At 42.2% G+C, this 25,745-nt stretch overlaps 1 protein-coding gene across 16 annotated transcripts in view; it reads right to left on the reverse strand.

Annotated features, from left to right (window-relative positions):
* celf5a (cugbp, Elav-like family member 5a) overlaps positions 1–25,745 on the reverse strand; it is a 205,050-nt gene that overhangs the window by 31,025 nt on the left and 148,280 nt on the right. For 11 of the 16 annotated variants that reach the window (XM_020049401.2, XM_020049399.2, XM_020049397.2 and 8 more), the window contains exons 4-5: positions 11,466–11,594; positions 4,035–4,114 (exon numbers count right to left, since the gene is read on the reverse strand). In XM_020049401.2, the coding sequence (XP_019904960.1) occupies positions 4,035–4,114; positions 11,466–11,594 (209 nt within the window). The remainder of the gene's footprint in view (positions 1–4,034; positions 4,115–11,465; positions 11,595–25,745) is intronic. The other 5 variants (XM_020049402.2, XM_020049400.2, XM_010871635.3 and 2 more) reach the window with 1 other exon arrangement.

Consider the following 25,745-nt stretch of genomic DNA (forward strand, 5'->3'; position numbering starts at 1 on the left):
TCTTACACAGGAAAAGTGGAGAAAAAAAACCCAGAGATTCACAGATAAGTCGACTCTCTTTACGAGTACTCCCTTTGCAACCATAGCTCGCTTGATTCTGTATCAAGCCGCACAGACAGCAGACACTCCCTGAATGAATGGTCCAGATAGAGCAGCAAACTAAGCTATATATTAAATATTGCTTTAATTCAACCCATCTGTCGCTGCGCATAGCTGCAGAATATATGGTTGTATTCCATTCAGTGACTTCAATGTTAAACTTTATATTGTTTTGTTTTATGTCTCAATTATCATTAACATATACTGATTCCCATTGGTCTGCACTCAGTAACTACTGAGAATGAATTATAGCATACTGTATATTTTGTTCTTAGTAAAATAACAAATGAGTGTAATCCATTAGGCTCTGATTAGAATGTAAACTGCTTGGGTAGTGACGGTAGGGAAAAATGACACATCATATACTCAATAAAACAACACAAAGTGAAACATAATTATGGCAAATTGTTTAATGCCACACACACTTATGAATATATACATATATATATATATATATATATATATATATATATATATATATATATCATCCATGCCATGTACCCTACTACCATTAAATGTTGCATGGGATATTTGATTACCATTACACTGGCTGTCCTTCTATACACTGAATTAACAAATAGAAGCCAGTCCCCATTTAGATATGGGCTTTGAATCTCCTCTCCGCATACCGTGTGCATGTAGCCTAAACTCTTGAGGGTTGGGCCAGTAACTGAAAAGCTGATGGTTTGAGCCACAGAGCCAGCATGATGACCTGTCCTTGAATATCTGTACTACACTTAGTAACCACTCATTTTTCAAGAACCCAATCGATAATGGCGTATCCCTGGCTGTGACCCAACTCCTCTAGGCTGTGTGAGGGCGATTCGGCATTGTGCATCACTTGTGATTTTGGTTTTGCCAGTGGTCCTTACAAAGGTAGTTAAAACAGAACATTCGGTCACCGCACCAAATTTTGCCAGTCCCTGCAAGAAAAAGGGGTATTCAAGGCTTAGGGGAAAGGTTTTAGCTTAGAAACGGTGACAGTCGCTCGGCGGGGCGGCGCGTGCCCTCTCTTCCTCCGGCGCTCCACCTCTCCGGCGTGCTAACCGCTGGCAGGAGACGATGGCAGCGGCGCGCCCCACCAACACACCTGCTCCTCATCACTGATTATGTTGTCTATTTAAGTTCCTTGTTGTCACCTGCACCTCAAGGGTTATTTTGTTCATGTATAACCAGAGCCCGTGTGGTGCAGTCATTGCCTTGACAACTGCAAACGTACAGAAAGGTCGCTTTTCGTGTTAGTGTCGTTGTGTTGCTCTCATTTTCGCCACAACATTATGCACTCGCTACCCTCGCGCCTCACAAAAACGTACACTTGAAGTTCTGTAAGAATAGCCGTTAGATTTAGGTTTGAATTTGGGTTAGGGTTAAAGTTAGGGTTAAGGTTAGGTCTAGGGCTGGGGGAAAGGAAAAACACAGAATAATATATCTGGTTCCCATGAGGACAGAAACAGGAATAAGGATTGTCACACAGTCTTAAGTGGAACCAGCTCCTTCATGAGGAGATGAACCTGGCTCTCCGGTCTTGACCCGGTTACTCCACCCCCTGGAGTGCCCTTCAACACGGCCCTCCTGAATCCCAGCAATTTGGTTTACAGCTCCAGCGTTTACATTTTTAATTGTGTGGAGTCCAGAGCCATGTGAGGTCGGCCATGTAGCGAGTGGGGGGGCACGCGTGATCGGAATGGAATGGAAAAGAAGGAAATCTGACCTGTCATGACCTTTTACCATCCTGCCCCACTTCTGCTTCAGATGCACACACACACTTTTGCGTACTTATACTGTATGAATGCATGGAGGTGGATGGATATGGCCTCACACAATCCTGCACACACATTCACGATCACCTACAGCATATCCAGCATTCTATATATGATCTATGTTATTTCCATGCGTGTTCTCATGTACACAGGAACACAATCTCTCATAATGATTGTATATCCTCCTAATTTTCTCTCTCAGATCTGTCCCACATATTTATACACACTCACACACCCCCAACATTAAAAAGGCAAATGTATTCGGCTCAAGTCCTCCGAGCTGGAAAATAAGATCAGTCAGAAAGCCTTTGACCCTAGCTCACGGCTGTATGAGCATGTGACAGAGAGAACGAGAAGGAGGCGGGTGAGTGTTTGTGTGTGTGTGTGTGTGTGTGCACTTGTGTGTGCGCGCGCGCGCGCGTGTGTGTGTGTGGGTGTGCGCACATAAACTCTGAGAGGATTCTTCCGCCATGCTTGAAGGATCTGCTGCTGATCTATTAAGAAAGTGCTGCTGTTAGTTAAAAGTGTTTACATTCAATGCACTCCAACACCTCAGCTATGCTCTCGGCTGGAAATTATTCATAGCCATCTCTTTCCCTAGACTGATCACTTCTGCCCACGGAATAGCTTGTATATGCTGCACACCCATTATTTTGTGTTTGCCGTAGTTGATATTCATTTGTTATAACATTTACTCATTTAGATAGACCCTACACATGGAGAATTCAGAGTAGAGAGAATGGGGTCATTCATTATATGGAATAGTTGGCCATTAGGGCCTGGAATAAACTGTTTCGTTCTCCCTTTAGAAGTTCGGTAACAATGCTGGTCAATTCTCAGTGCAGTGAGGTGGATGCACATGTCATCAGGAGGAAGGATTCAGGCCTGTCCTCTAAGAACTCCTGGCCCTGTCCAAGACCTGTCCCTCAGTCAGTCTGTCTGTCTGTCTCTCAGTCTGCCTGTCAGTCTGTCTGTCTGTCAGGCTGGCTGTGTAATCCTGAGCGACCAGGGCCAAAACACGCCCAACTAAACCCCTGACACAGGAGATGAGATGCTGATAAGATTTCTATAATCAATTTAGCCGACCAGGAGGGGATAAATCCTGTCTATTTGCCTTCCTCGGGTTGCCTTTCCATCTCTCTTTTGCCTCTGTCTCCTCCCTTCCTGCCTTCTAACTCACACCCCTCCTTCCCCTGCTTATACACAAATGAATAATTCAGCAGCCGATGTGGTGAAAGGTGAAGTAAACAAGTCTATTGTCTAATATCCCAGGAGGCCAGGAAGGAGAGAAGAGTGAGGGGAGAGAGGCAGGGAAATAGAGAGGTGGAAGCTGTGTGGCTGTCCAATACCAAAGAGAAGTCCAGCCATCTTCAGCCTATCCTCATCTCCCAGAGTCATTTACACTTATATTGACCTCAAGGTTGCACCAAAACTAATGACAGTCAGCTTGTCTGGCGCTCTCCTTATCCATGCACCGTGCGACCATAAATAATAACACCACAGGCCCTGCCTCTCTACGCCCAGAGTTTCTCCAACAACGACAGTGTAAATCTTCAATCCACTGAATAATATGTACTGCACAGTATAACTATAATGCAGGTTAAGAGTGCACAATAAGTGCCTTTGTTTCTGTGCATTTTGTGTTTAAATATGTTAGTTTTGAAACTACTGTAGGCTTTACATGATGAAAGAGGAACCTTCACACATTTGGATGGCTTTCCCTAACCATGGAGTACATCCAAATAAATTACAAAAAGATGTATTAAAGAGACCCCTTTAATTAACATTCTGTTTCTTCTGAAAGGCCTAATGTAAAGAAATGGTTGAAACTATCATCTACATATGAAATGAAAATCACGTTTCAACAATTTCTAGAAATGTTGCAAACAATTTGATATGCTAATGGTACCATCCCCTTTAATTCTAAACAAAGAAGGTTTATGGTTGTACCTGTTAGGTTCCTGGTTGCTTACGGCTGTACCCATTCATGTTGGTTGCACCCCGTGTCGGTCAGTGCAGGTTATAAGAGAGCGCCCCCCCCCCCCCAACCCCCCAACGCCAGTAGTCCCTGATCGGTAGAATCGAAAGTAAGGTTGCGGTCGCTGTGTCTACGTGCTGTGCATGTTATGTGCTGTTGTTGTTCTTATGTAGAACAAAGGCAGGAGGTGTACTCACTGGCATGGTCTGGCTGCCATGGAGGGCACTGATGGCAGACTGGGCCTCAGCGTGTGTGGAGAACTTTACAAAGGCACAGCCTGAAAAACACACACACAGAAAGGCAGGGTGCCTTTATTAAACACTGTGAAGAGAGGCGCAACAAAACATTTCAGGGAGACAAAGAGAGACTCCCTTCGCATTGCAGACTGCCCCTCTCCAGGCTGCCCCTCTCCAGGCTGCCCCTTTCCAGGCTGCTCCTGTCCAGGGTGCTTGGCTGTAGGTTTTTCATGCAGATTGGACTGATGAAGCAGAAAAGCATGCTATTTAGTGCCACATGCCTGTCTATGCATATCAAAGAGAGACTTGGTTCAATTTCAGATTATTTCAAATTGTTAAAAGTCTCAAACGAAACTAGCTTGAGGAACCAATGTGAGTTTCATCAGGACCTGCAGCAAAGTAACCCAAGGGATGGAACGAGAGATCTGTGCGGAACCATTTGAGTTTGACAATTTTAGTTACTTAGCTGGGGGGTTAGGCTGGTCTGGACCTACAATACCAGTTAAAAGTTTGGACAAATCTACCCACTGAAGATAATTTCTTTATTTTTATTCTTTTCCACATTTTAGAGTCAAAAGGCATCAAAACTATAAAATAACCCACGTGGAATCATGTGTTAAAAGGATCAAAATACATTTCATATTTTAGATTCTTGAAAGTAGCCAAGCCTTGCCTGACATGACAGGGTATGACAGCTTTTCATTCTCTCAACCGGCGTCATGGTGGTCAACTGCTCGATTTCGGTTAACAGTTGGGCCTTTGTTTAAGTTAATTTGTGGAATTTCTTTCCTTCCTAATGTGTTTGAGCCACTCAGTTGTGTTGCGATAGGGTAGGGGTGGTGTACAGAAGACATCATTCTGTCTGTACTGTAGTAGTCCATATTATGGCAAGAACAGATCAAATAAGCCAAGAGAAACAACAGTCCATCATTACATTAAGATATGAAGGTCAGTCAAGCCGAAAATTGTCAAGAATATTGAAAGTTTCTTAAAGTGCAGTTGCAAAAACCCTCAAGAGCTATGATGAATCTGTCTCTCATGAGGACCGCCACAGGAAAGGAAGACCCAGAGTTACCTCTGCTGTAGAGGATAAGTTAAATAGAGATAACAGCCTCAGAAATTGGCAATTAACCACACCTTAGATTGCAGCCCATATAAATACTTCACAGACTTCAGCTAACATCAACAGTTCATTGGAGACACCATGAATGAGGTCTTCATGGTTGAATTGCACCAAAGAAACCAATACTGGAGATTAGACCAGTGGAGATCGGTCCTTAGGCTTGAAGAGTCCACAATCTTTGTGAGATGCAGAGTGGCTGACACACTCTACCGCATAACTACCACAGCATTCCACAGCAATATGCCATCCCATCAGGTTAGCACTTATCATTTGTTTTTCCACACATTAAAACCAAACACACCTCTAGGCTGTGTAAGAGTTATTTGACCAAACGGAGAGTAATGGAGTGCTGCACCATAACCTGGCCAATCAACTGACCTCGACCCAACTGAGGCGATTTATGATGACTTGGACTGCACATTGAAGGAAAAGCACTCAAGAACGGCTCAGCATATTTGGGAACTCCAAGACTGTTGGAAAAGCATTCCAGATGACTACCTCATGAAGCTAGTTGAGAGAATTGCAAGAGTGTGCAAAGCTGTCATCAAGGCAACGGGTGACTAATTTGAAGATATTGAAATAAATACATATTTGGATGTGTTAAAAAAAAATGGTTACGACATGATTCCACATGTTATTTTACAGTTTTTTATAGTCTTCAGTATTATTCTACCATGAGGAAAATAATGGAAATGAATAAATACCCTTGATTGAGTAGGTGTGTCCATATTTTTGACTGGTAATATAGATTCACTTAATCCAAAATAGTATAGCTGCAGACCAAATGTAACTTCTGCTAGCGGTCACATTCCCTATGTGTTTATGGAACTGGAATATTACACATGTCAGTTGTGTTCACTTGTTTTAAAAATGTTGTGGTTGTATATGAAGGTCCAACGTTGTACACCGAAGAACAAGTCTGATCTTTAAATACAATTGCCAAACTTATATTTAGGTCCGTGCTTGCAGGCTATAAGTAATTACCTTGTAGAATGAAGAGTGAACACATTTTACAAAGTCGCAGTTGTGTACTTTAATATTTGTATAAATATACCTTTCTTTTCAATTTTTTTCAGAATTCCAACAACAGCATTAATGGCAAGGAATTTTCAGCTGTTTGGCTAAGATGCATGCATGGTGTTTGTCTGCACCGTCATATACAGTGGGGAGAACAAGTATTTGATACACTGCCGATTTTGCAGATTTTCCCACTTATAAAGCATGTAGAAGTCTGTAATTTTTATCATATGTACTCTTCATCGGTGAGTGATGGAATCTAAAACAAAAATCCAGAAAATCACATTGTATGATTTTTAAGATAAAATTGCATGCATTTTATTGCATGACATAAGTATTTGATACATCAGAAAAGCAGAACTTCATATTTGGTACAGAAACCTTTGTTTGCAATTACAGAGATCATACGTTTCTCCATACAGACCTTCTACAGATCCTTCAGGTTTCAGGGCGGTCACTGTGCAATACGGACTTTCAGCTCCCTCCAAAGATTTTCTATTGGGTTCAGGTCTGGAGACTGGCTAGGCCACTCCAGGACCTTGAGATGCTTCTTACAGAGCCACTCCTTAGTTGCCCTGGTTGACGACCCATCTTCAATGCTCTTACTGAGGGAAGGTTGTTGGCCAAGATCTTGCAATACATGGCCCCATCCATCCTCCCCTCAATACGGTGCAGTCGTCCTGTCCCCTTTGCAGAAAAGCATCCCCAAAGAATGATGTTTCCACCTCCATGCTTCACGGTTGGGATGGTGTTCTTGGGGTTGTACTCATACTTCTTCTTCCTCCAAACACGGCAATTGGAGTTTAGACCAAAAAGCTCTATTTTTGTCTCATCAGACCACGTGACCTTCTCCCATTCCTCCTCTGGATCATCCAGATGGTCATTGGCAAACTTCAGACGGGCCTGGACATGCGCTGGCTTGAGCAGGGGGACCTTGCGTGTGCTGCAGGATTTTAATCCATGACGGCGTGGTGTGTTACTAATGGTTTTCTTTGAGACTGTGGTCCCAGCTCTCTTCAGGTCATTGACCAGGTCCTGCCGTGTAGTTCTGGGCTGATCCCTCACCTTCCTCATGATCATTGATGCCCCATGCGGTGAGATCTTGCATGGAGCCCCAGACCGAGGGAGATTAACCGTCATCTTGAACTTCTTCCATTTTCTAATAATTGCGCCAACAGTTGTTGCTATCTCACCAAGCTGCTTGCCTATTGTCCTGTAGCCCATCCCAGCCTTGTGCAGGTCAACAATGTTATCCCTGATGTCCTTACACAGCTCTCTGGTCTTGGCCATTGTGGAGAGGTTGGAGTCTGTTTGATTGAGTGTGTGGACAGGTGTCTTTTATAAAGGTAACGAGTTCAAACAGGTGCACTTAATAAAGGTAATGAGTGGAGAGAAGAAGGGCTTCTTAAAGAAAAACTAACAGGTCTGTGAGAGCCGGAATTCTTACTGGTTGATAGGTGATCAAATACTTATGTCATGCAATAAAATGCTTATTAATTATTTAAAATCATACAAAGTGATTTTCTGGATATTTGTTTTAGATTCCGTCTCTCACAGTTGAAGTGTACCTATGATAAAAATGACAGACCTCTACATGCTTTGTAAGTAGGAAAACCTGCAAAATTGGCAGTGTATCAAATACTTGTTCTCCCCACTGTAACAACAAATCAGGTCCACTGACCATAGACCTAGAGTGCAGATCCTGTCAGATGGGGCAAGAAAAAAATGTCCTTGATATGATTTGAAAAAACTGCCAAATGCAGTGGTTGCTTTGTTTAAATCAAAACAACCAAAACTGTATTTGATAGTCATCCTTACAACCAAAAAATTATAAGAAATGCCAACAGCATTGTGCGTACCCAAATGTAGTTTACAGCATTTTCTACAGTAGTCTGTGTGCAGTTATCTGATTTTCAGATCAATGCCTAGCATAAGCATTTACATGGTTAGTTTGATAGGCTACTTAAGCAGTGGAAGCATCAATTCTGTAAAAAGATTATTGGTATTTTCTGAGGGGGAAAGGGTAAAAAACATTGAACTGGCACTTTGTTACTTTTGAATACATTTTCTGATGGACTGATTCAGGCTAAAGCCCTGGATCTTTCATGAATAGCTCCGGATATCAAATTGCCCCCAAAAAATATAATAATAAAAACAATAGCCTGATCTATTCAACTATAATTCTGATCGCGCATTATGACAATGTAGACGTGTAGGCCGCTAGCATGTACATAAAAAATGTCCTCCGGCACATTCAAAACCCTGTACTTTCTGTTCCAGGGGTCCTAGCAACGCCTCTGTACTGACAGATTTGGATCAGGTGGCCTTCCACAAAACAATGCACCTGTAACCTCTGAGATGATGCTACAACAGTGTTATAGGCACTGGCAAGGGACTTTGTTTTAGAGATACGAATGGGTTTTACTGCTCTTTACTGCATTTTAGAAGGAGTTGGTGTCTGCTACAATGTGTGTCGGCTGTCTTGGTGTGTAGATCATGGAAAAGTTAAACGGACAGCCTAGTACATTGCATCATTTAAATGTTATTTAAATGTTATGGGAATCTATCACTTACACATGTAGAATTGTATCGGGTTCATTGGTTTGTCCCCATACGGGAACACTGTTTCTTTCTAGGTAGAACTCTTTGTAAACACACATAGCATCCCCATAAGGGAAGAACCCTGTTCTTCTTAGACAGTAGTTCTACATAGAACACTATTAGAAAGCTCTTTGTGTGGTCCTTGAAAAAAACTTAATTTAAATGTTTCTCTTACAAAAAACATTTATTTATCTAATTATTCTTTATAGAACCCTCTATAAATGGTTCAATCAACATTATTAGTCTTTAAAAGGGATTTATCTTTTACAGTACGTTAGATATCATAATGCCTTTTTTGTAGGCCTGGTTAAAACTACAGTGGATATAAAATGTCTACCCTGTTAAAATGCCAGGTTCTTGTGATGTAAAAGAATGAGACAAAGATAAATCATGTCAGAACCTTTTCCACTTTTAATGTGACCTATACTGTGAACAATTCAATTGAAAAACAAACTGAAATCTTTGAGGGGAAACATTTTTAAATATAAAACTCACAATAACCTGGTTGCATAAGTGTGCACACTCTTAAACTAATACTTTGTAGAAGCACCATATGATTTTATTACATCACTCAGTCTTTTTGGGTAGGAGTCTATTAGCATGCCACATCTTGACGTGGCAATATTTGCCCACTCTTCTTTGCAAAAGTGCTCCAAATCTGTTTGGATTGCGAGGACATCCCCTGTGCACAGCCCTCTTAAGATCACCCCACAAATGTTCAATTGGATTCAGGTCTGGGCTCTGGCTGGGCCATTCCAAAACGTTAATGTTCTTCTTGTGAAGCCATGTTTTTGTGGATTTGGATGTGTGCTTTGGTCGTTGTCGTGCTGAAAGGTGAACTTCATCTTCAGCTTTCTAATGAACGCCTGAAGGTTTTGTGCCAAAATTGCCTGGTATTTGGAACTGTTCATAATTCCCTCCACCCTGACTAAGGCCCCGGTTCCAGCTGAAGAAAAACAGCCCCAAAGCATGATGCTGCCACCACCATGTTTCACTGTGGGTATGGTGTTCTTTGGGTGATGTGCAGTGTTGTTTTTGCGCCAAACATACCCTTTGGAATTATGGCAAAAAAGTTCAACCTTGGTTTCATCAGACCATAATACATTTTCCCACGTGCTTTTGGGGGACTTGATGTTTGTTTTTGCAAACTTCAGCCGGGCTTCTATGTTTTTCTTTGTAACAACAGGCTTCCGTCTTGCCACCCTACCCCATAGCCCATTCATATGAAGAATACGGGAGATTGTTGTCACATGTAGCACATAGAAATTCCTGCAAATCCTTTAATGTTGCTTTAGGCCTTGAAAAAGTAGCCTGATTACAGGGGTGTGTAGACTTTTTATATCCACTGTATATGCAGATGTGCTAATAAACTCTTTCTTATAGGCCACACAAGGCTTGCAGGTCACATTGAGTAGTGTGATTCCTTTGAAAATCCAACCAGAGATAAGCTATCTTAAAAGTGGAAGGGTTAATCAACCTGCATTCAGAATAGAACAACAAATGAAAGATTGGATTGAAATAGAAGGTATTTATCTTTGCTTAGCATAAAACTGATCACCCAACCAATCATTTGAAATATGGACACGCACATAATTAGAATATGCCAGAAAACATTATATTTGACTCTTTGTTAAACCCTTCTTTGCTTCCCAAGAATTATTCTGACTTTCTGAAGAAAAAATAAAAACCCTGAGTTACCCTGTCGTTCCTTAGGTCAAAGCATTTTAGTAGAACTCAATCCCTCCCCAAACAACTCTATTGAAACCCTTTTCAAAGTGTAGGTCTACATAACCTGGAAGACTATTCAGAGAATAATACAAGACACGATGACTAGTATAAAGAAATCCATTTACTCGTATAGATCTTTTTCAAGGCTGTGGCTGCATATCGGCTTTTCTCTGACCTTTTAGTGGAAAGTATCTGTGGTGCTAAAGATCCTAAAATGTCTGTGCATGTGTTATTGTCTATATGCTCTTTACCTAGGTAGTTGCTGTTCGCCCTCTCTCTCCCTGCCCACTTTTATTAAGTATTACCTGCCGAAACCTCCGTTCCCTTCCATGTCTCGGTGCTCCATTTGATTAACATGATGTAGCCTACGTCTCTGTCTCATATTTCTGATACTCAGGAATAAAACCCCTGCGGCTATTTGAACAAACATTCTATACACCCACAGGGGTTTTAATATGTAAATAAGATATGTATATATACACTGGTCGACCATCCTCCTTTGCCAATGTTTGCAATATCGATGTAAATTTTTTTTTAAATGGTATTTCGTCCGCCTACCTTGCACGTTTGATATGCTGCCTAAATAGCTTGCCTAAATACAACAGACTGCATATTTGGGCCGTGTGTACATTTGTAATAAACTACTCTTACATGTTACAGCAAGCAGCTCTGCTGTGTGACATGTGCAAGTGTGTAGAATGCACCAGTACACCAGACATAGATCTAAGGTGAATGCTGTGGGGTTCGGGAATAAAGGCTTGGTAACAGGAAGAATGGCAACAGCACCTCTCCTTTCTGTTTTACAACAGATACATTTAAGATCTTATGCCCTTTATGAATATGTGCATTTTTAGCGGAAACAAGCAGTGTCAAAGTTAATGACCTGGATAATGTCAGAGGTACTGTATATAATGTGTTCCTACCTTTGCTGTTCCCATCAGGACCTCTAAGGACGGTGCATTCCTCAATAACTCCATAGGGCTCAAAGAGGCGATACACATCTTCTTCAGTCTGTTGTTTGTTCAGCATCCCCACAAACAGCTTCCTGTCTTCTGGAACAAAGAGAAAAGCAAATTAAGGATTAAATGGAAGCTCTGGTCTTTCAAAGCAACCTTTTCTACCAACTGTATGGCTCAGTTGGGAGGGCCTGGCTCTTGCAACACTGCGTGTTGTGGGTTCGATTCCCATGGGGGACTGGGTGAGAAATGTAAGCTCTCACTACTGTCAGTCCCTCTGTAAAAGGCATTCAGCTCAATTACATAAATGTAAAATGTAGTCAAAGTATACAAGAAAAATGTGATCCCTGTTTACAAATATTATTTTTTCCAGAAAAACTGATTAGACAGTCTGAGATTTCCTGATTATTCTGTTAGGATTTTTGAAATCCTCCAAATGGAATTTCGGGAAAACCAAACAATTTATTGAACATGTGTGGAAGATTCAAAGCAGGTCTGGAACTCTATCCAACCTTTTTTTGAAAGAATGATTCAGACCTGGGACAAAATGGGAGTTTAGGTAACTACTAGATAATAGCAAACATCTGAAGCGTTTGGACCTTCCAGGATCTAAGCTGAATAGCATTGGCTGAACACATAAACATGAGAAACATACTTATCTTTTCCACTATTTTCCATTTTGTCATTTAGCAGAAACACAAATTAGGAGGGCTAACTATCTTGCTACCAGCTCCAGGATTCGGTCTGGCAACTTCACTGGTTTAGATGCTTGACTAGCGAGGCTCCTCTATCCCTATTGTAAAGTGAATTGCTCATGTGCCATGTCTGCTTATTTCATTTAGACGATAATTTGGTCAGCCCACTTTTGACCCTGGGTAGGCCTGGGGTTCCGTCAGGGTCCGGCCGTGCCGCAGACAAAGGGAGGAAGCAGGCTGATAACAAAACCTATGTATGGTCCATCACATACAACAGGAACTTCAGGCAGTCCAACACATGAAGATCTACTACTGTATATGCCTTCTCTTGCCTCTACTAGCTGACCCACAATTTTAGTAAATACAGGCTATTTGTTTTCAATCTCCTTCTCCCTCTGTCTCTCTCTCTCTCTCTCTCTCTCTGCTTCAAACTGTACAGAATGCTTAATTGCTGCTGATCCAGTATTTTGAGTGTATTGCCACATAAATAATATTCCAGAGCTCTTGGATGAACAATGGCATGTCTCCACAGCCCCGAGAAGGAGCCTGAGAGGAATAAAGCTGACTTTTCAATAGGTGCGTGGTACTATTGAGTCCTGTTAAATGCAGGGGGACTTGCTCTTTACCTTGACCTGACATGCTGTGTTTACTCATGTTCTGCTTGTATGATTAATGCCATGCTCACCGAGTCCCACTAGCTGCAAACACTACTCCCAACCTCCCCTTTACAGATTTTCAATACCTTCTAGTGCACGCATCAAACAAAGGCGAACAAAGGCAGATCCTGAGTCCAGGGCCAGGCTACTTGGCTTTGGAGATCTACATAACTCCCATCCTGTAGAAGTGTGGTTTGTTGGGGTGACCTCTGTGGCTGTGACAGACAGAAACTGTGTTGTCGCGTTGTGGTGTTCCCTGACCCAGACAGGACCCACTGATATCCATATTGGTCCAGCAGCCAGAAACGTGCAGCCAGACCTGTGTAGCCAGACCCGTACAGCCAGACCCGTACAGCCAGACCCGGCCACAGCTCTGCAGCCAGGGCCCCAGCTGGCTCCTCACTCAGCACGGCCAATGATGCACCTTTAGAATAATCACCAGTGTCAGGGAGCCGTCGAGGGAGCAGCCCTGGTGGACTCTCTTCATTGTTAGTGGCAGGATCAGAGGGTATGTATCAAAATGGAAGCGATGCAATGTGACATCTGTCATGCTGGATTGGAGAGCATTTATCTGCAAAAGAGAAAGCCCTGAACTGGAAAATAAAAGGCCAAGACGCTTCTGTCTCTTGCTTGGGGGGTGGGGGGGGGGGGGGGGGGGGGGGGTGGGGGGGGGTGGATATGAATTAGGAGAGATTCAAATCTATGCAAATTTCGCATGTGGACAAGTGCCTGAGAGCTTAAATACATACGCACACACACACACACACACACACACACACACACACACACACACACACACTTTCCCCTCTCATGGCGCCCTGGTAACTTCTAGGCATGTAACTATCTCAGCACCCCCCTCCCCATGGATGACGGGAATGTGAGAATGCAGGATTGATGTATGCAGCTGACCTTTATGAATTTCATATGTGGCTACGACGTTCACACTGTCAACAGACCTCCCGTGGCACGTCTTCCAATGGGACTAGGTGTGTGTTCCGCCGCTGATAGATTGCTCACTGGGAAATCACCTCCGGCTAAATGGAATCATATTTATTGGATTCAGAGCACCTATAGATCAGATCCTTGGGCGACATTGGTTGGTTTACCGAGGGCAACAAAAGTATTTTTGCGTTTGTAAACTGTATTTCATCAGAAATGCCTCTGGAGTGTCATCATGCAAAATTCAACCACGGCATAGATAATATAATGGGATATGAATGTCTCCAATGCTACTGTATTTAAAGGGGATTTAGCTCGAGTTCTTCTGCTCCATCTAAGGGATGGATAATGTGTTCCTCTCCTAAGTGTGCTTTAAAAACAGCCTAACAATGCATGTAAACACATCATCTTCCAGACCAATTTCTACAGTCTTGATGGCTTCTCGGTAGTAAACGGTACCTTGGGACTGGACTTGGTGTTCATCTATAACACACATGATATTCTTTATCTACAGTAGGCTTTGAACTCTCATGAAAGCACATGACACACACAGAGACACACACACGTGCATACGCATGTGGGCATGCATGAAAACACAAATCAACACACACATATGCACACTTTTCCACACTAATTGATGGCATGCCCTCTCAGAGATGCTGTGGTAAAATCATTGAAAAACAGCAGGTAGCAAAGTTGCTAAAATCTTCCAATCCAGTACAGTAAGATACATGTCCCAATGTTCTGGACTTTCTTTCAACAGTATTGACCGGCTGTTAATGCAGCTTTGTGGATTAGTGCTTTCTTACCGAGAGGTGCCAAGAACACACAACAAATGGTTACTCCTCCTCCACAAATAACTGCGAGGGCTGTTGTTTTTAGCCACTGAACTGGTCCTTCAAATGACTGTGAACACAGCAGAGACCAGATTTACCTGCAAGCCATTTAGTCATTTTTTAGCTTACTACATCAGCACAGATCATATACATTCGCATAATCGATAGGAGAGATTTACAGTATATAGAAATATAGAAATTTGAATCCCAACGAGTATACTATTGTTTTGGTTACTCAGGGAGCTGCACTTTAATTAGCCTGTGTTTCAGCTATAGCTCCTTCTTACCACTGGTTTCAGCTATAGCTCCTTCTTACCACACTGTTTCTCTGTCCTGAAAGTCACACCCATCATGTTCTGACTGATTTTAGAGGCACTAGTTTGTTTGGAATAAAAACATTTGAAATTTACGCATGGCATACTGAACGGGGAATTTGCTGACTGGTTCAATATCCTCAAGGTTACTGAGCCCATGTGATATTTCCAATCAATGACTTTGTTTTCCTATACATTGGAAATCAAATTCAAATCCGATTAGTAAACAAACAAAAACAATTTTAAATGTTTTTTTTTTTTTTACATCTAACACCCATTTATTGAAATATTAATCAAATGACCTCTTTACAGCACTGGTATAAATTTACAGACACTTGGAGTCATGAATCACGCTACATTCTACAAATTAGATTCAGTATTTTTTACTCCATTTCTTGTAGCTGTGCATATTCCCATTGAAAGTTTCAAGGTTTTTTTGCTCCCGTCTTGCATACATTAGCAATTTTGCAGTCAGGTAAACTGTGTTGGAGCCTTATTACAGTGTGTCTGCTGATTACATTCCTGGGCCTCTAGCTACTTGGAGTTTTGACAGTGGAATGGATAAGAAGACTTCCAGTGAATAACAATGGGAAGAGTTTCATTGTAAAATAGCCCAGGCCTGCGTGTTGGCTTGCATAAGAACCTGCAGCCAGCATGGAGAGGCTGAGAGAAAAAGTAAAAGAGAGAGAGAGAAAAATATAGAAAGACAAAGGTAGGCTAGAGAGTCGAAAGAATCTCTAATCAGAGCACTACTGAATCATGTCGGCTTCTGTTTTTCACGACATCATTTGTGTGTATCAGATAGAAAGAGCGTGTGAGGGAGAGAAAGAGATCTACACAAAGAGGAGAGGGAATTGATCTAGCAAACAAGAGTAGGGGAGAGAGAGTTCTAGAAAATGAGAAGAGCAGGGAGAGAGATCTAGAAAAGAGAAGGAAGAGAGTGTGTTACAGAAAAAAAGCTATTGTCAGAGAGAAGTGTGTGTTGCTATGACAACTACTTATACAGCGGTCTGTTCACTGTTATCTCTAGCAGCTCCTGAAGAAATACCAGCCTGTTCACTGTTATCTCTAGCAGCTCCTGAAGAAATACCAGCCTGTTCACTGTTATCTCTAACAGCTCCTGAAGAAATACCAGCCTGTTCACTGTTATCTCTAGCAGCTCCTAAATAAATACCAACCTGTTCACTGTTATCTCTAGCAGCTCCTGAAGAAATACTATCCTGTTCACTGTTATCTCCATCAGCTCCTAAATAAATACCAGCCTGTTCACTGTTATCTCTAGCAGCTCCTGAAGAAATACCAGCCTGTTCACTGTTATCTCCATCAGCTCCTAAAGAAATACCAGCCTGTTCACTGTTCTCTCCATCAGCTCCAGAAGAAATAGCAGTGTAATGTCCACACCACTGTCCTCATCCCGGTCTCCCCCCAGCATTCGCCGTCAGTGGCATTCTAACCACCCGCCTTCGCCTGCTGTGCCACCGAACGCCCCTTCGCCAATCAGGCAAACGCCCCTTCACTTCTGCACTCCTCATTTCACACACCTGTGGACAATTACCTTAATTACCCTCACTATATACACCTGCCTGTTTGTTGTCTTAATTAGGCACTATTCCTTTCCTGTGACTCCTGTGGGAGTATCATTCTGGTATTGTTTGAAGAAACTCCTGAATTAAAACCCTATTGTTTTTCACAGCACTTGTGTCCAGGTCCACAGTCTTGTTACAACCAGCTACATACCAACCTGTTCCCTGTTATGTCTATCAGCTCCTGAACAAATATTAGCCTGTTCATTGTTATTTAAGCTTATATCAGCTGGATCTGTTTCACTCATTTGGCACACATGCTTAAGGATTTGAGTTTTCATTGGGTGAATGATGTGTGTTTTCATAGAGATGTGGCATTTAGAAAATGACCCAGATTTTTTCCCTGGGTGGGGGGACAGCATCATTCAGGGGAGACCACATGTTTACTGTTGCCTACCAGGTGAAATGAGTTTACTCCTTGTAGAGCAAGTAAAGTACATTTTTGGGTGTTTCATTTGGACATATACTAAAAATAGTTAATCAGCTAAAATTTTTGGCTGATTCTGTAATGTTACAAGCATGGAGGAAGGGACACATGAGCTGGGAGAACAGAGGAGTTTTGATAAAAATAACAAAGACGTACTGTAATAGAAATTAAAACCAGACCCAAAAAAACAAGAAAACAAAACAATGTTACACATGGAACAAAACCAAACACAGACCGACAAGATACACTAGTGAAGGAAGAACTTAAATAGGGACACTATCAGGAACACTGGTGAGGGCAATAATGAGTTGGATCTCACTGCCGTTCCAGGACGTGACAGATTGTATGCAATAATAACTATGGTAGAGATTTTGTTTTTTTGTAAATGGTTTCTTGCATCACACATCAACATACAATATTATTTTTGGTTGGTGACGAAACAAATTAGTGCAAGCCCTGCATGTTGTCGAAAATCTCATAACATAAAGGGCTAATTGAACACCACACATTGCATACAGTAGCTGCTACTGAAATAGGCAGCATCATAGAACAGCTAGTTTGAAAGCAATTTCCTTGTTAAAATATTATTGGATGCATTTGCTCTACTGAGTACGACACATACACAACATTCTACAGAGATCCAGTAGAAAGGAAGGCAACATTTCTGCTAAACAAACAACAACCTGAGGATTGTCTACAGATCAGATTTGCTAAAAACTTCAAGCTATCCAATTGTCCATGTTTTTCAAAGCATAGTTCAGCCCATCCCCAAATAAGTATGGCTCACATTTGGTGTCGGTAGGTGGCCGTGTGTATTTGGTGTCTGGTGGAGACTGACAAAACTAACTTGCACATGATGGCGCATGTGGACGAATGTGTGTGGCCGGATTAGTCTGGGGGTTAGTGTTCACAGTTAACATGCACCAGAGGCTGCACAACATTCACGAAATTCAAGTTTGCGATCAACAGACCTAACATTTCCTCAGTGCCAAAAAGGTTTTGAGGAGCATTGCTTGTCAGGACATGTGCCATTGGAGTTAGGAAAGGAAGAGAGGGCAGGAGAGGAAGACAGGAGGGGAGGATAGTGGCAGAAGGGAGGAAGAGAGGAGGGGAAGAGGGGGCAGGAGAGGAGTGAGAGGAGGGGAAGAGAATATAGAATAAGAGCGAGAGGGTAAGTATGTATTGGAGTGGGGTTATTACATGGAGTGTAAATCCGCCTGTCAGCCACAAAGATAAGGGCAAATTATTAACAATATTAGCCGCCTGATAAAAAGGAACAATAATGAATGGATAAATATATTAAACCAAATGAGATCCCATCCAGTCAGAAAGTGGACCCAGAGAAACCATCAAGGTTTTCTAATTTGGATAGGCAGATAGGAGATGGGGGTTAAAGGTAAGCTCTGCTGTATTTTGTCACACTTACCCATCAAGCTGAGAATCACAACATTTTGCAGTTGGAATACCAAACACCAGTTCTTCCACAGGCCATTATCATGGTTCAGTGAGGAAGCCTCACAATAACTGTATCAGCATGTGTTCAACCATAAAATACGGACAGAATAGAAGAAATTAATTAACCCTAGGAGATCACAGTGCTTAGCCAGTGGAAGAGTTGTGTTTCCATTAAGACAGGAAGGCTAGGTATTTCAGGGTTGGGGCTGTGGTCCTGCCTGGATGGTCAGAAGGACCAAACGAGTGGGGTCTGGAGAAAGGTGTCTCAGTGTTTTTTTTGAATAGGAGGGTTTGAGGAGATGGAGGAATGGGGGTGGAAGGTCAATGTATGGTGTCACAGTGCTGTAATCTCAGAGATCCTCTGTCTGCGGTTTGGTAGCTATTTCCTAACCTGGGCGTAAGATGTTTTTGTCCATCAAAAGATGTGTCTGTCATTTCATTCTTTATTCGTAAACTCTAGTTTCAATTTGTTTTAAAGCAACTGCAGTTGACTTTTGGAGGCAATGAAAAACAAGAAACCAGGCAAGCCTAGTTCAGCTGGCCCGCAATAGAAAATATTGCCCTCTCGAGATTCGAACCCAGTACACCACGGAGCTGCATATTGGTTAAGTGTCAGTATAACCTCTTGTCTCTATCCTTTAGCTGTTTTAACAGTTATATGGCCATTCATGAATGACACTGATATAGTTAAACTGACAAACATTTCTTACTAAGTTTACCTCCACCACAAATAGCGTCTATGTATGCCTTTTGCCACTGGCCGTTTTAACAACATATTAGCCAGTAATAAGCTTTCCTGCGATCTACTAACTTACTGGAATAGTCATAAGAATTGAGCAATTGCAATCTAGTCTGCCAAAGCTATTTCATTTCATGGCATAAGCACATATTTTTTTCTTTCCTGGCAAAACAACATACTTTTTTCTTTCATAACGTGAATGACAAATTACTATCAATAAACGATAACTAACTTTTTCATTAAGGGAAAAGACGAGAGAATCGTGGAATCTACCAGAAATAATTAATAAATGTTGTTGCTCTCAATAGTTTCGAACTCAGGACTTCCACATGAGAGGCACTGTCTTTAACCGCTAAGCCATGGCATTACACGTTTCAGCAGTCGCTAAACTCCATTGAGGATTGCTGTTAATATTCTTATTAAGTTTACCTCCACCATAGCGTCTATGAACAGTGGCTTTTGCCACTGGCCGTTTTAACCACTTATTAGCCAGAGCGTCAGTCGGTCAGTCAGTAAGAGACATTCGCTCTTCTTGGCCGGCTCCGCTTACGCAGTCTGGCAAAAATGCATTCGTAATGATGACCGAATGCTCAACATGTCTTACAGAATTGGAAATATTTCAAATAATGATAAACAAACACAAAGCAGTCGATATACCCAATGGTCTCCAGTAGCATTGTTGGAGATTACATTCAGTCCGTCCTTTTCCGTGTTTTAGTTACCATCGGGACCAGCATACAGATTTGGGTGGTTGGTGATGCAAACTTGATTTTGTGTCAAAGTTTTATCATGTTAATGTCAAGGCTGCTCTTTGGTAGTGTGGCAGAGAGGGATCTATATAAGCCATCAGTTTAAGTAGCGGGGAGCACATCTTCCAGGGCCTTCATAGCAGCTAGTGCTGCAGCACATCCTCTGCTAAACACTCCTCTGGGATGGATTAGGCCTCAGTGCTTTTAAAACTGGCCCTTTTACAGGGCAAACTAAAACACAGGTCCCCAACCACTTTAATGCAGCTAGCCCATTTACACATCAACACACATTGGCGGCACATTTCAACCGTGCCCGCGCACAAGTGCCATCACACACGGGGTGGGCACACACGCACACACATACACACATGAACACACACATACACACATGAACACACACATACACACATGAACACACACATACACACATGAACACACACCATTCACACATGAACACACACCATTCACACAAAAACATGACAAAAGACTTGTTCCTCCAACGAACACTTCGGCAACCAAGGGAGACAGTCGGAACTGTTGCACCATCATCATCATCATCGCCGTTGTCGCTATAAAACCTTTTGCCGCAGTTGGAAACATCAGACAGGGAGCAGAAACGACACAGGCCAACATGCTTTGAGCAGCCCATAGAGCATATTTACAGATTTTGCAGTTTGATCACAGTTGGTATGTTGGTACAACAGTCGGATATTCTTTTTGTGCTTTTAGTAGAGACAGGACAGACAGGAAGCTGATATATGTCACCAAGTGTTTTCTCCTCAGCACTCCACTGATTTTATTTATCAACTGGATCAAATGGCTGTAATGTACTGCTGGGAGATTCAGCACTGGGGAGGCAGGACTTGGCTGGAAGCCTTGAACGTACAATTACTGGCCAGCCACGGCTTCCAGCCTTCCTGAATGCACCATATAAAACCTCTGGGATGTGTTTTAGGACACACACAACCCTGCCCCCCAGCGCCTGTACACATCAAATTGCGGGCAGGAATAAAAAATAAATAAAACAAAGAATAGAAGGAGAAATTGCTTAAAATATTTTATCTCCACCATATATACGTCTCAGCAAATTTACACTCAATATGATAACAAACGTGAGGTATTACTCCTTGTGTTGACTTCAACATGTTACACTGGTGCTCATAAATCGTGGAACCGCTGTGCAATGTCTCTACCTGCTGTATATAAACATTTACAATATTGCAGTGCTATTTATATTGTCCGCCTTCATCATGCCATTGGAAGGGCACTTTGGCATCAGTTATGATATGGATTTTTTCCATTCCATTTACTGGTGTTTCTATTACATCCTGGCCACATGTTTCTGTACAGTATCAAGCTCTACCTTTTGTCAGTATTTAACACACTGCTCCAGCCTGTTTCTTAATTATTTTCTCATCTGTCGACTGACAATGATTCATGAGAGTAATGCAGGACACTCCCCCTTAACCACCTATCCCACACCCTTCTCATCCCTCCTCATCCCTCCTCATCCCTCCTCCCATATACCAGCCTATCACTCTCTCTTTCTATTTCTTCTGAGCCTACTTGTTCTTTCTTTCTGTCTGTCACTCCTTATCTCTCATTGTTAATCTCACTTGCTCATTTTTATTCTCTATTCCTCTCTCTCATTCACTGAATCTCTCTTTTCCTTTCTCTCCTCGTACCTTGTGATAGTCCTGGATGGCTAATGAGATACCTTCATGCAGTGGTTCCTCTCAAGTAATTACATTTTTTTTCTACACAAGACAAAATGGACTACAGCAAGAGACAACAAAACTTCATTAAAGAGCCAAATCTAAACGGCATTACAGACATGATATGGTGCCCTCAGTTTCTGCATTAAAGCGGAAGACAAAACCCACCATTCTCATCTGGGAGGTAGCTGCTCCCCTCACCTCAAACAAAGCGGCAAAGCAAGACATACACAGACTTTGGTACAAAGCCACTATGATCCAAAAAAGGGAGCGAAATAGAGAGAAGGAGAGAGATAATGAGAAAGATGGGGAGAGACAGAGAGAGAAAAATGAAAAGAAGCAGGCTTAGAAGATAGAGGGGCCATGGCAGACAGAAGTGAGGCTGTAGGAGAATAAGTTATATCTCTGTACAGCTTTGTGTGGGAGAGGACTGAGCTGGCAGATGACTTTGCTGGCAATGGATGAAAGAGGCTTACAGGCCACCCGGCATGTCAACCATCCCCATCCTGTGTGGGGGTACAGTGGGCAAGCAGGGTTCACCCTGACACTAACCCCAGAGCCCCATAGAGGTGGATTTAGATTTGCCATATACATTATACACCAGCTCCCTTCTGGATGTATTCCCTAATCCATATTCATTCAGTAATCTCAGAGAGTAAACTCAGGCTGCCGTATACTGTACCTTTACTCTTCAAAACTGCAGTGTTAACAGTTATGAGAGCAAAAAATGCTGTATAAGGTAAAGCTACAAATACATAAATAAATACATACATAAGCCTTAAAGCATGTCACCGATATATATATATATATATATATATATATATATATATATATATATATATATATAAATATATATATTTTTTTTGCAATTCCACAGTAACTGAAATTGATTCTTTCGGGGCATTATGAAACAATGCTGGAAGTTTTCCCATTCGTGGGCGTGTCAGTACATGCTTCGTATGCAACTCTTTGGCAGTGTTAATGTGATTGCGGCAGGGTGCGCAGCCCTGTCATTCACTCTGACAGCCAAGCTTCTCTATCCACACATGCACGGGTGACGCAGACTTCAATTAGGCTGCAAGGTCATTTAACACCCGTCAGGCACTAAACTGGGCTAGCTAATTGTGCTAATATGTTCTAGCCAACCAGATGAATAACAAAAACAAAAGTAGGCCTGTAGAGCAATCAAATTGAACACGAGGATGTTTTTTGCAAAATGAGAACAGCTCTTATTCTTGACATTTAATGGTTGCTACAGAATGTCATGTGGAGGTGGAAGAGTTAACAAGCAAGAGAGGAGACCTTAGACCACAGAACGGCGGCCTTGGTCATAACCTGAGCTCTTATTATAAATGGATTACAGGGAGAAACAGAGGGATGGCCACCACATCCTATCAGTCCCCTCCTCCCCTCTCCCCCCCGGGCCTCCCCCCACTGTCTTGACACCCCCATTTGTTCTCATTTTCAGGATGTTTTGCTCGATATCTAATGAAATAACGATCTATATATCGAGCAAAACATCAAGAGGGACGGGTGGAATTGTTCATCGGCTGTCACTTAAGTTTCAGCCTTGGTGCTCGACAGTATATTGGTGTCATTACATTTGGTGGGTTGTCATAACACATTGCCCTCTAGCATTCGCATGCATACAGACAGTGACCAGTGTGTTAAGCGTTTAGTATGCTGTTGATAAAATCGCTTAACCATGTAGATACAACTGTCTCAGGTTACAAATATGAATGTACATGCACGTTATGCAAAAACAAATGTGACTTATTTTTCTGGATAAATGTTTTTCTGATTGTGTGTCTCCCAGGGTAATAACAGCAGAACTAGATGAAGCGTAAAATATCAGTCATATCCCATCTGCTCTTTACAAATCAAGTGAATTTACAATTTCTGATATGACCGCTAAGCATTTGATTTCTTTCTGACCTTTTGCATCTAGTGCTTCTAGTCTTTCAGGGCCAAAACGAAATTAGATTTGAATCCCAGCTTGTAAGTGCAAGCTCATCCTTTCAAGGTTCACCCCACCATTTGGACAAAACTAAACAGCATCTTCTGTCGACTCAGTTTTTGGTCCATGCAAAGGGGATGCTGTGTGAGGCAGACAGGCGCGCATGTTACCCCGAATGCACCCGGGCTAGCTCCAGCACTCGGAGCACCAGAGGGCTTTGTGTGCATGGGAGAAGAGAGCGAAGTGCCATGTCAGCACGCACCATATGGAACGTGAGAGGGAAGGAAAAGCTAAATAGTTTAAAAAAAGTAACCATGTGTTAAAAAATGCATGCTGGGAAGAGGGGACTGGCATAGGTCTCCCCCAAGGTTGTCTAGCAGAAAGCACCGGCATATCCTCTCCTGCTGCCTTTCTTGCATTGCTGACTGACATATTCTGACAGCAGCCCCTTTCCTGTGTTCCTCTCCTCTCAGCGCTGTGAAGTCTCTCTGTTTTACCTCCATTCCAGTATAATACTTTACCCACCTCATTCCCTCTGACTGTCTCCCTTACCAGTTCCTAATTAGAGGGATCTAATCTGAGAACGATGGGAAAAGCTGGCCTGATGAATATGTTAAATTTGGTGAATTGAGAGAACTTAGGTTATCGCTATAGGTTGGCCATTGAGTTAATCAAAGAGCTGGTATTCTGCTCCTTTCTTTTCCAGACCTGGAAGCCCGCTCCTTAATCATACTATAAAGATGATGTAATTATAAGGAAATCCTCGTAATTAAACACCTGCTGTAGACTAGATTAATTATAAGGTTGAACTTTCTCTGTTTAGTTTAGTCGTCAAACTTTTCAGGTGATTTTTGGTTTAGCTTTAACTTTGTCTGCCAACACAGTATCTTGACAAACTGATAGACGGTGAGCTGGGCGTTTGGCTCTGTTCTGTCTTGGTTGTCAGTTTCTTCAGTTTTTTTGGATCAGCAATGCAAGCTGATCGGTTAGAGTACTCACATTACAGGCAACAACAAGCTGTCGCTTTCACTTTCACATTGGCCTGACAACTGTTATCTACAGGACAGGACAGTATTTGCACAACACATTATACAGACTAAGAGGGGAAAGGCTATGCCTCTCCACCAAAATAGGATTTAAAAGAAAAAAGAAAAAAAAAACACAGCAGAAGTATTAACTTTTATAAGCACATGCCCGACAGACTTAACCTTGGCCTTTCTCCCATTCACCCATTATCGTTGGTGTGTTTGTGCATACCCTATGTGAGCATGGCCTCGGAACAGTGTGAGTGTGTGCCTGTGCGCGTGTGAATGTTTACGTGTACATGCCACTGTGTGGACATTTGCACAAAAAAGTGAGGAAGAAAATACTTTTAATCTTCCGCGGAGCCCAAGTCAGCGGTTTATTAACCATGCCACCTCGTTCGCAGGGTTGGGTCTGTATTGAAATGACTGGCAGAATGCAGAAGGTGGGGGCGTCTGTATTTCAAATATCAATTGGCGGTGTCAGCATGGCTCAGTAATGTGAAGGATTATCTGAAATTAGTTTAGTCAATTCATCATTTCAAAGGGCAGTCGCTCGGGTGCTGATTAGTTATTGTACACACTTGTCAATTAAGGGTCCCCGGAGAGCTGGCGTTGTGGAGACTTCAGCCCTCCATAAAATACACAGAGAAAGATAGGGGGGTGGAAGGAGGTGGGAAGACAGCAAGGGGAGGGACGACGGTTCGGTAATAAAGAAAAAAAGGTGGGGGGGAGAGAGGGCAGAAAGTAGGGGAGGTAGGGGAGGATTATGGAGGGAGGTGGGCGAAGAAGACAAGAGATGTTGGAAAGAGAGGGGAAAGATGGGAAAGGCTGAGGGATTTTGGGTGAGCATGTGTTAAACTGGACTGAGTGAAATCCACAGTGTTTAAAAAAAAATTACTTGACCAACCCTAAGGACTATGGCTACTATTGTTTCTTGCGGCACTAAGTTGGGGTGAAAAATGTGAATACCCACAGGTGTTGATGTGGGAGCAATAAACAATATGCCAATCTACTGTTTTTATTGTTTCTTTTCACGCCTCACCTCAGTGCAAAGAGATATGCGTAATGCAACATTGATTTCAGCATTATAGCAAGTGGAATCTCTCGTGGACAGACTACGTAAACATAAATGGTACCGTAGATCTGTCATGAAACAA

This window comes from Esox lucius, chromosome 8, assembly GCF_011004845.1.
Source record: "Esox lucius isolate fEsoLuc1 chromosome 8, fEsoLuc1.pri, whole genome shotgun sequence".
Classification (NCBI taxonomy): Eukaryota; Metazoa; Chordata; class Actinopteri; order Esociformes; family Esocidae; genus Esox; species Esox lucius.